The sequence below is a fragment of the Anarrhichthys ocellatus genome, unplaced genomic scaffold, assembly GCF_004355925.1.
Source record: "Anarrhichthys ocellatus isolate YVR2014 unplaced genomic scaffold, GSC_Weel_1.0 scaffold24, whole genome shotgun sequence".
NCBI lineage: Eukaryota > Metazoa > Chordata > Actinopteri > Perciformes > Anarhichadidae > Anarrhichthys > Anarrhichthys ocellatus.
In genome coordinates, this window is record NW_022280054.1 from 6,638,488 (window position 1) to 6,649,250 (window position 10,763).

Here is a 10,763-nt window from a genome sequence, read left to right on the forward strand (position 1 = left end):
AGAGTTTTTAGTGTTGCACTGGTACTTAACTAACGGATCTTTGTAGTGCACCACTGGACAGACATGTGACAGGTGACCATAGTGTTTTCCAACAAGTGTTGAATATATGAACACAGTGCAGGCCAGAAGACACAATTATTATTAGTATTATAATTATTACTATTTTGGATGGAAGAGTAAACTAAGTTTTACTTTCGTAAAAAATATGTTTTTATATTTGTATCACTTTATTGTTGTTGTTGTTGCTATTATTATAACTGTAGTAGTAGTGGGTGTCACACATGGCCAGCCCAGATACTGTACAGAGGGCTTGTGTCCACGCCTTCTTCGTCCCATCAATACGGTGTCTTCATTCACTCCAGCCAAGCTGTCTGACAAGGTAAGACGTCACTAAGGCTTTCTATGAATTGGTCCTGGTACATTCACTGTCAGGAAATGTTTGAGTCGGAGTGAGAGTGTCTCTCCCAAATTCTCTTTTTAAATGCAGCTGAACGCGGCTTTTCCTCGCTAAACTCACAATGTGCTCCGTCGCCGCCTCCACGAGTCAACTGCGCTTTGCATCTTTCTGATCACTCGCGGCATATTTGCTTCCAGATATTTTAAAGATTATAATGGGACGCTTCTAAAGTGACGCACATGCTGCGGGAATGACCACCGCAGCCGCCGTTCCGTCGCGCTTGATCCGCACTTTTTTGACAGCATCCCACTCTCCACTGACACGGGTTGAAAATAAACGCGTTCATGCCAGTGGCAGTGAAAGCACTCAAATTATTTACCCAAGTTACTGTGGCTAAATTGGGAATTTAAGGTGTCAGCACCCACCGTACTGTATTGACATAGCTTCATAAGGAGTGTATGAAAGTATAACTCATCCGTGGTAAAGTAGAGTTTAGGCCATGTCTGGTATTCTGGTAACACCAGTTGTTATATTCATTATTTAGTGTAATAATTCACTCTAATAGCCTACATGTTATGATTACATGATAAGTACAGTATTGACGTAGCTTTGGAGTATATAAAAGTAGATCTTATCTGTAATAAAGTAAAAAAACATGTCAGTTATTGTATTAATTATTTAGTGTAATCTAATAGGCAACATTTTTGATAAACAAAAATTAAATAATAAAGTGTTTGTGTGTGCTGTCTTTTTTTCTCCCCAGGATTTTCCATGGCGAAAGTTTCTCCCTGTACACATGTCACCCTTCTTCTTCTGTTACCTTATTTCCTGACTGTATCACTTGCCACTCAAGATGACCTTGTAATCGACACCAGGCATGGGAAAGTTCAAGGGAAGTTGCTTTCAGTGCTAGGTGGCAATGTTGGAGCATTTTTAGGAATTCCTTATGGGAAACCACCTTTGGGGAAACTGCGATTCAGCGCTCCAGAGCCAGTAGAGAGTTGGGAAGGAGTGAGGGATGCCACCCAATTCCCAAATTCCTGCTACCAACTGCCAGATACAACCTTTCAAGGTACGATACACGTTTACACGGATGGGCACAATGCCTACATATACAGTATATTGTGTTGTGTACATGTACTGTTATTCAAGTGGGTTAGCCCTGCCAACAAGGTCTAGATAATGAAAAAACACCTGCCTGAAATGACAGCCAATACTTGATGACTCACCAGGACTATTCAGAGCCCCTGATGTCCCAAAAGAGGACATTTTATTTTTTTGCGCACACCAAATTTCATTTTGAATATACAAGTCATTATTATGTGCCAAAAAAACATACATCAAATACAAGTTGCAAGGTCTTCTCTGGGTTTCTTTTGTTTTTCTATTTTACTGTCGGCTGGATAGCATTCATTTCATAACAAAATATGTAGTGTGCGTGTACATTGGGATGTGGCATATGAGGTGTGATAGGATTCAGCACACTAACGCACATCACCTTCACCGCGTACCTGCTTTGGTTTTTTGTGTGTGTACACGTGTACTTTGGTGAGTGTAATTTGCAAATGTTTTCAATTGGTGCACTGCAGCAAACGTCTATTTTAAGCTTTGTATGTCTTAGCGAATGTTGCTCTTCCCAACGGCCAAATCGTTTACAAGTCTTTCCTGCATTACATTACCCGCTCGCTAACTTGCTAAATTGTGAGCCTCGGTGGCCTCTAGACTTCTACACAGCCACAGCACCGTCCATGTTGCTGCTGCCTAGCAGTGGTGTTCTCACAACTTGAACGGCAAGAATATTATGTACACCACCACCCATGCCGTAACCACGAGCTCATGAGTTTCGTTTGAAGGCAGCATGTGACAAGGCACCAAAGAAGGTCATCTAAGTACATGTGTGATTAGGAGATGACCTTAAAAGACCAATGTACCATCTTAAGGTAGGTGTTTCAGTGGGGAGCGGCAGTTATATAACAACATGCCACACCCGCACGCACACACTCAACTGTTTGGTGCCACTATAGCAGTTGAGCAAACAAAAATATGAATAGACAAGCACATAAGCACACACAGTTTGACACAGACTAAGTCCCCTACCCAAGAGACGGTTTGGAGCTGGGTAGTGCATACATATCTATTCGTAGACACAGCCACCTGTCAGGGGTTGTTTCATAGCCAGCTTCAACCAGTGCCAGGCATATGTACAGAAATACTGCCCAAATGTACTCTAAATATAGATATGACAACACAGATAGATATGGATGTTGGTCCGCTGTTATTGCTTTGGACAAAGCGGTACTCATTAAGTGGAAAACAAACAAGGGATTTATTTACTTATTCACCTATGTAATTGTTCGGAAACTATTCGTCGTAAACTGCCACATGAGTTAAGTGAAACATCAGCTAATATTTCATCTTAAAATACAGCTTGCAATGAAATGTCATAATGAAGTTGAAATTGAACTGACTGTATGACTGAAGTATGTTTATCTCTAAACATCTGAAAGAACAGAGATAGGAGTGTATGGCAATTGCTAGACTACGGTCCCAATCAGTCTCCAGTGACATTGATAAATATTGTCATTTTTTTAAAGGGTTCCAAGGTTCAGAGATGTGGAACCCAAACACTCCTTTAAGTGAAGACTGTCTGTACCTAAACGTCTGGTCCCCTCGTTTCAACAAAACCCAGCCTAAGCCCTCACCACTGGCTCCTGTCCTTGTCTGGATCTATGGAGGCGGGTTCAGTCAAGGAACATCCTCTCTGGACATTTATGATGGTCGCTTCTTGAGTAAATCTGAAGGTGTTGTTGTGGTATCAATGAATTACAGGTGAGAACTGAAGTAAACTGAAAAAAATATAATAATGAGTGGACATAGTTACTGTATGTAACTGCAAACTCCCTACTAATCATTAACGAGGTGAATATCTGTGAGTTAGGTCTCTCCTTTACACTTGACACACTTGGATTTTTGCCTACGTCGGAAGTTGCAAGAAGTCAATAAAACTGGTAGTTGGTGTTGGTGCAATAAGCAAAGCAAAGGAGTATGTACAGTATATAAAAAGTCCTTACCACTATGTGCAATGCCCTTCTCTTTACTCATTGGCTGTGGAATCGACAAGAGTAGGTGGATTTATCTTAAGTTAAATGCTGTCACCATCTTTCCTCATTCTCATGCTCATTTATTACAGAGTCGGAGCTTTTGGTTTCCTGTCTATTCCTGACGACAACAACGTCCAGAGCAATGCAGGCCTGCTGGACCAGCGCTTGGCGCTCCACTGGGTTGCCAAAAACATAGCTGCTTTTGGAGGGGATTCTACAAAGGTAAAATGTATTTGCGTTATACCCTAAAATCTGATAATAAGATTTGTTTATACTGTTTGAACAAACAATAAAACAAAGCCGTTGGCTTTTGTTTCCAGGTGACTCTGTTTGGGGAGAGCGCTGGGTCAGCATCTGTGGGCTTCCACCTGCTCTCTCCAGGCAGCCATAGTCTTTTTCAAAGGGCTGTGTTGCAGAGTGGCACTCCTAATGCACCCTGGGCCACAATCAGCCAGAGTGAGACCTGGCACAGGTAGGGTGTACTATTTTCAGTCACCCTCTTACATCTTTCCACTCCTTCCATCACTCATAAGATTTATTATGCCACGGTTTTGATTGATTTGTTTGAAGCCGCAACATGCAACCTTTTACGTTAAAGTAACATCAAATGAATAGGGTACATTCACAGCCATTTTTTTAAAATTTCACCACAAGCATGGACATATACACATGGTGCTTGGTCAAAAGATTCTCAATATATTGGTTCTCTTTCTCAAAATGTGTCAACAATTTGTCTCCGTCTCCCTCACATTCCTCCTCATTCCTTCTGTCACCGATTGCCTTGCTCCCTCTCTACGTCAATATCCAGGTCTATGAAGCTGGCGATGCTACTGGGTTGTCCCCAATCTCCTTCATCTGATATGAAAGCTTGTCTGCAGGAGGCTGATCCCCTGGAAATTTCATTGAAGCAATATAATGTTATCGTACAGCCTACACTCATAGCCGCTCCCTTTGTCCCTTTTGTTGATGGGGACTTCCTACAAGATAAAGTCGAAGTAGGTGTGTGTGTGTGTGTGTGTGTGTATGTGGAGACACTGTGTGTTAATTTGGCCATTACCCATGAAACAGGTTTTTGCATGTTTTATAAATAAGTTTCAGTATATTTTCACAATCCTACCTCAATTAGCTGGTGTAACAAATGTCAACACCGAAAGCCATGGTTTTTAGATTCAGCATTTGAATAACTATATGTCGAAGCTGTCACACTTTCAAATTTAACACATGGAAATACACAAAAAAAATCAGTTGACCTAATTACTGTATATTATGTAACATGGCTACAAGTACACATCTAACACACTTTGACCTAACCGACTGTACCCTGGTATCAGCAAAACATCAAAACCAAGCTCACTGGGCAATTACTGCAGTATTATTTGCCAAAAAAAACTTACAAATGTTACAAACACCAATCACCTTTTTGTTTTTCTCTGCAGGTGTTGCTTAGTACCGGTAACCTTCCAAAGAAAGAGGTGCTGTTTGGCTTAAACAAGGATGAAGGGACCTACTTCTTAGTTTATGGAATGCCTGGGTTTAACATCACCGGCCAGAGTCTTATCACCAGAAATGAGTTCCTGAGAGGAGTGGCCATTACAATGCAACATGCAAGTGATCTCACTAGGGATGGGGCCGTGTTCCAGTACACTGATTGGACAGATGAGAATAACAGGACGACAAATCGTGACTCACTGGGTAGTCTGGTTGGAGACCAACTGTTTGTTTCTCCTGTGCTAGAGTTTGCTCAGAGGTAATTCTGAGTTGCAATAGTATCCTCAGCCATGTCTTGCACAATATTCTCAGTGAATCTGCCCTGCACACTGCAGATATTTTTATTTTTTTTATCTATAATTGTTTTAATTATTTTCCACATCACTCTTTTAGTGTGGCTTTAGGAGTAGGCAAGAGTGCATTTCACTAAACACATCACTTCTACATTTCTGAATTCTTGAAACCTTGTTTTAGGCTCAGATTAGACAGGACAATACAATCCAGAAAAATCCAGTTTCAGTAATCCAAGAAATTAAAGATGTATTAGATACCAAAAAGCAACAAGATACCAAAAAGCAAACGTTGAGCCGTGTCCTCTTATTCAAATGAATGAGGGGGCTGAATTTTTTAAAATGCAGGTCTCGTCTGTTTGAACACTGCCCTAGCCAATTGAATGGTTTGGGTCCTAAAAAAATAGGATGAACAGTAAATCCTCATTTCTTGTTGTATTTTCTCTAATTAACCAGACCTAGTGCAGTGCAAAAATAGTTCAATGTTTGTTTATTTATTTTTTACCAGGTACTCTCAACATGGTGGTCAGACCTTCCTTTATTTATTTGACCACCGGTCGTCTGTCAATCCTTGGCCAGAATGGATGGGCGTTATGCACGGCTATGAGATAGAATTTGTCTTCGGAATGCCTCTGAATGCATCCCTGGGATACACGAAGAATGAAGTGAACATGACAAAGAAGTTTATGAAACACTGGGCCACCTTTGCCCGGACGGGGTATGTATAATCAGAAAGACAATCAGTCACTCAAGCTGTTTGAAGACCCTCAGGGCACTGTTGAATTGTCTTGATTGGCTGTTCTTTTTGTCAGGAATCCAAGCATTGATGGAGATAACTGGCCTGTGTTCACCCCTGAATGGCAAGAGTATGTCACTCTGAACTACAACCATCCAGAACGAAGGAGGATGATGAGAGCTGAAGAGTGTCACCTCTGGAACAAATTTATCCCAAAAGTACAGAAAGTCTCAGGTTAGACAGCTATCCATCTATCCATCTATCCATCCATCCATCCATCTATGTATCTAGCTTCTCTATCTAATTCATTCATCCATCCCTCCCTCCCAAAAACTCAACACAACAATACACACAAAGCTCTATAAAGTCATCTGTAGTAGGAGGCATTGTGTCAGGCTCTGCCAGGCAGGCGTTTTGCCTTGTTTATTCTCCCGTCCACTTCACCACGAGTCTGGAGTTCTCAGTGGGAGGACAGTAGAGTCAGCCATCACTTCACTGAACTCTGATTACACACAGTGTGAATAATGTTCATACACCTCTCTATTGTGGTCATTATTCGCGCACACACACACACACACACACACAGATCATGCAAAATGACCATTTTTAGATTAATTTTATTGAAAGTGACGGGAACATAAATTTGAATGTGCATATACGTACACATCTTCTTACATGTACAAATCATATTGTGAAAGATGACAAGATGAAAGTCCTTCTCTCTGCCTCTTTCTCCACAGATGATCTGCTGTCTTGTGAAAAAGCAAATGGGATTATACTCCACTGTAACTACACCTTCCTCTTCATTCTATTGGTTATAACTTTAACCTATTGATATTTTTTCAGTAAGAGATGCAGCTATTCTCATCTCATGGTATAGCAACATGCTCACCAGCTCTGTAGACATTGTATTGCCATGAGGTTTCAGGTAGTAGCATTTATTTTGCAGGTACTGGTGCTGCATAATGCCCAACAACCAAATAGTGCTTTAAGTTATGACATGAGAATGTATTTCTCATAATAGTCAGCTACCAGTTTGTTTCTACTTGTTTGTCTTTCTTTCAAAAGTGTTCATATAAATTGTGCTGATTGCAGAGTAGGCTGATTAAAACATGTTGAGTGCACTTGTATTGGAAAAATATGTTTGTGAAAATCATGCAGTTGACTTCAATCAATCACATTTTGAAGTTTCATTTGCATTGATGCATTTTTAGCAGGAAATGCATTATTTGCTTGTAAAATCTGTCCTAATTGGCTAATACCACTTCAATGTATTGTAGACTACTTCATCACAATGACAATCAGGATGTTCTAGTTATTAATAATGTGTTTATTGTATTTATCAGTAAAGTCCATGAAGTGATTATTAAAGATTTGGATATAATGATGATCAACATTGAGGTCTATTTTGACTGATTTTACATCACCCGTGCTTCTTCCAGCAAACATGCACACAAAACACTCACCCACTCTCACCTCCTCTACGTTGTACAAAGGCTTATTCGTTTTTTGGTATCGAATTTGGTATTTCTGAGGGAGTGTGAGAGAGACTAAGAGAGAGCGAGAGAGAGAATAACTACAAAGACAAGAAAGACAAAAGGGATCTTAGTAGAATACTACAAGGAAGTCTTTGAAGGTACAGTACCAGAGTTCTTTTAGCACCCACTGAGTATCTTCAATATGTTAAGTCAAGGTGATGCTCCTCACTTGTTATGACCACATGGATCAAGAAAAGCTAAAAATTAACACAAAAATGTAACTTTTTTTTTTTTTTTTTCTTAATGATGCTGTGGGATAGCAAGGTTTGTGGCATTACCCTTGAGAAAACTTTAGTTTCATCGCCAAATGATACACAAATACCTTTTTTTGGAGGACGAACAGCTGCTTCACAGGAGGTGCGTTGTTTTGACTCGTGTCAGTGCCACAGTTTAGTTCTCAGACATGACACTTTGACAGATATTAGGGGTGAGCTGTGATTAATGCGCATGACAGTGACAGCTTCATTAGTTAAGAGAGCATCACCTCCCACTGCGTGTCATGTGAAATTACCATTACCAACCCCCAGGGATAGCTGAGGCTGAGCAGACATTGTCGAAAGAATGACAATGCTTGATGTGAGAGTCCAACGTTTGTTTCACGAGGCAGAACTATGTGGGGAGTTCTCAAGAAAATTGCAATCCTTAAAAAAGGTAACCCTTTATATTTGAAGTTTTACATGAAATTAAAATGTTCACACCAACGATTCACTGAAGCTTTCTTTGGTTCTTGATTGTATGTATTTTATTCTTCTTCAAATATCCATATAATGTATTTAAACCATAAACAAAGTGTATCAAAGCCTGAAAACTAATATCACATACCTATTCATGTACACTGGGCATGTGGGTGCCGGTGTAAACAGGAGGTCGATTGGTCACGCTTGATACTTAAGATCTTTCTCCCAACCACGCACTAAAACATACAAATTTCAAATATACAAATATATATATATATATATTTCAAACGTTACAAGGTTGCAGGTCTTGCTCTATCTCTCCTTAAAACAGCTAAACCTCAAATTGACTTTAAACATTTTAACAACACACTTACAAATTAAGGTTTTACGAGAGTATGGGTTCAGATATTTAATCCACACAGGTCTCTCACTAGTTTCCTCTCGGTTTCTTTGTTGTCTGTTTTCACACTCTGCCGGCTCGTACTGGAGAGCATTAATGCTTTTGTTCATTTACAGTTTCTTTGTGAACTTCATAATAGTTGTGCAGAACAAAATAAGCATTGATAAGAGAAGGAAATTACTTGTGACTTTAAACAATTACAGTAGAGGCACTGATCAAATGTCCATACTATATAAGACCTGTCCAATCCTGTGTACGTTTTCAATTTTGGAAACCTGATTGTGACCATAGATGTGAAAAGGCCCTCTAGGAATTTCCTAAAATACGCACCAATATTGATAGTCACTGAGCAACTGCTTTGCATGCCCATTAAATGGATCCATGCCTGGTCAAATCTGTATCATCTTTTTAAAAAAAACTCTTTAATACTTCATGACCTATTCACTATGCTATTATGGTCCCTTTTGGGGTGTCCTTCTTGTTTTTGTTCCTTTAGCTCCGGGTTCGTGGTTATTTCATCCTATATAATGTCTACTTTATGATGTTTCTCATATGTTAAACTATGCTGGTTCTGTACCTTAATACATCAACTCATAACTTTGTTGTGGTAATGGCAACAATGGCAGTTTAATGCTTTCTTCAAATGATATATATTTACATATATATATAATATTTACCTTTTTAATGACAGATGTACAAAAAAAAAGTGCAAATCTCATAGACATGTCAAATCTAAGATATACATATATATTAGCAGCTTGGATCACGTTGTCAAATACATACAGTAACTAGGCTACCACATGAACTCTTTCCCCTCAAACCCTTACAGCTCCAACAGGGTACATTGAAACATCCCTTTTTCACAAGCTATTCAGTTTAATACCATGTATATACAAAAACCTGAAACACCTTCAAAGGTTTTGTCAGCCCAGGAAAAGAGCAGCGCTCAACTGGTTAATCCCATAAGAAGAAGCATTTCAGACGTCCCCCGAGTTAACCAGAAAACGCTATTTGACACCATGGCAAAGCGAGATGAGTCTGACCTTGGCTGTCAGTTGAGACAGAGACACACATCATTCAAATGAGACAGGCAATCAGGGGAAGGACAAATCCAGACAGCTAAAGAGAAACAGAGAAAGAAACAGGGAAGTACAGGAAGAGATGGGCACAGGCTGTGGTGATGTGGGAGAGCAAAAAGAGAGGTGGAAGAGATAGAGGATACAGCAGCAGGGGGGAAAATAAACACAAAAGTGTGGTAAGAGAGAGGAGAAGAAATATGATTAAAAAAAAACTTCAAAGGGACTTTCAAAATGAGAGGGGATTTGGTGACACTGAATGATACAAGGAGAGGCAGCCGTCTTTCATCAGGCTACTGATGAGTGGAAGCAGAGAAATAGAATAGCATCATTCCATGGAAATTGAAAAAGGTCTGAGAAATATTATTTTTCTTTTTTAATAATTTGTATGCAGACGGTATGGTTTCCTACGGGGCATGGGGATAACTGAAGAAATGGAGAAGCAAATACAAACACAAACTTCTCATTTGCCTGATGTCAACTTTTCCCTTCGCCCTACAATTACACCAATGATGTCTTCCCACAATCATTCACCCTCAAGGATAGACATTCATAATTTCAAAATACAGAATCATATTTTAGTGCTGTGCTGGGTTGCATCCTCACGGAGTATAATAGTGCTATCAAGCTTGTTTTGTAAAGTATACTTCTGCGGTGTGCAGGATGGAGCAGCTAGGCCGAGGTGGACGTGTCCCTATAGCTCACATCGACAATTCACCTTCCAGCAAGTCTTTTTTATTTATTTCCTCTTTCTGTCTAACTTCCTCCCTTAAGGGTCATTTTAATCATTCATTTCCATTTCATTTTTACTCTTTGTTCATGTTTTTTTTCATTTTTACCCAGAGAGTGTAATAGAGTTGGAAAAAGCTTTAAGCGGGTCTTACAATTTAAATGTTTTAAAATTGTCAGAGCACAGACTGGATTGTGCTATATTTACAGCTGCCTTAGCGATATGAATATATGTATGCATACTTTGTGTGGGGGTGGGGGTACCAATATACTACTAATAGTATACAGTTGTCCTCTATACACACATGCAGTATTTAAATCAGTTGAACAT

At 39.6% G+C, this 10,763-nt stretch overlaps 1 protein-coding gene across 1 annotated transcript; it reads left to right on the forward strand.

The window, feature by feature from the left end:
• The first annotated feature begins 291 nt into the window (after window positions 1-291).
• Window positions 292-7,408, forward strand: LOC116391093 (acetylcholinesterase-like). The gene is made up of 10 exons (XM_031861351.1): window positions 292-379; window positions 1,161-1,469; window positions 2,992-3,226; window positions 3,588-3,720; window positions 3,819-3,970; window positions 4,307-4,493; window positions 4,935-5,245; window positions 5,785-5,994; window positions 6,089-6,246; window positions 6,753-7,408. Exons 2-10 carry the CDS (start codon window positions 1,169-1,171, stop codon window positions 6,845-6,847), a joined length of 1,782 nt encoding a protein of 593 aa, XP_031717211.1. The 5' UTR covers window positions 292-379; window positions 1,161-1,168; the 3' UTR covers window positions 6,848-7,408.
• The last annotated feature ends 3,355 nt before the right edge of the window (window positions 7,409-10,763 follow it).

Excerpts from the sequence above, each read along its gene's own strand:
- LOC116391093 (XM_031861351.1), top strand. The coding sequence starts at position 1,169 with ATGGCGAAAGTTTCTCCCTGTACACATGTCACCCTTCTTCTTCTGTTA. Across the intron at positions 3,971-4,306 it reads CAGAGTGAGACCTGGCACAG|GTCTATGAAGCTGGCGATGC; the intron begins GTAGGGTGTACT and ends GTCAATATCCAG. Across the intron at positions 6,247-6,752 it reads AAAAGTACAGAAAGTCTCAG|ATGATCTGCTGTCTTGTGAA; the intron begins GTTAGACAGCTA and ends CTTTCTCCACAG.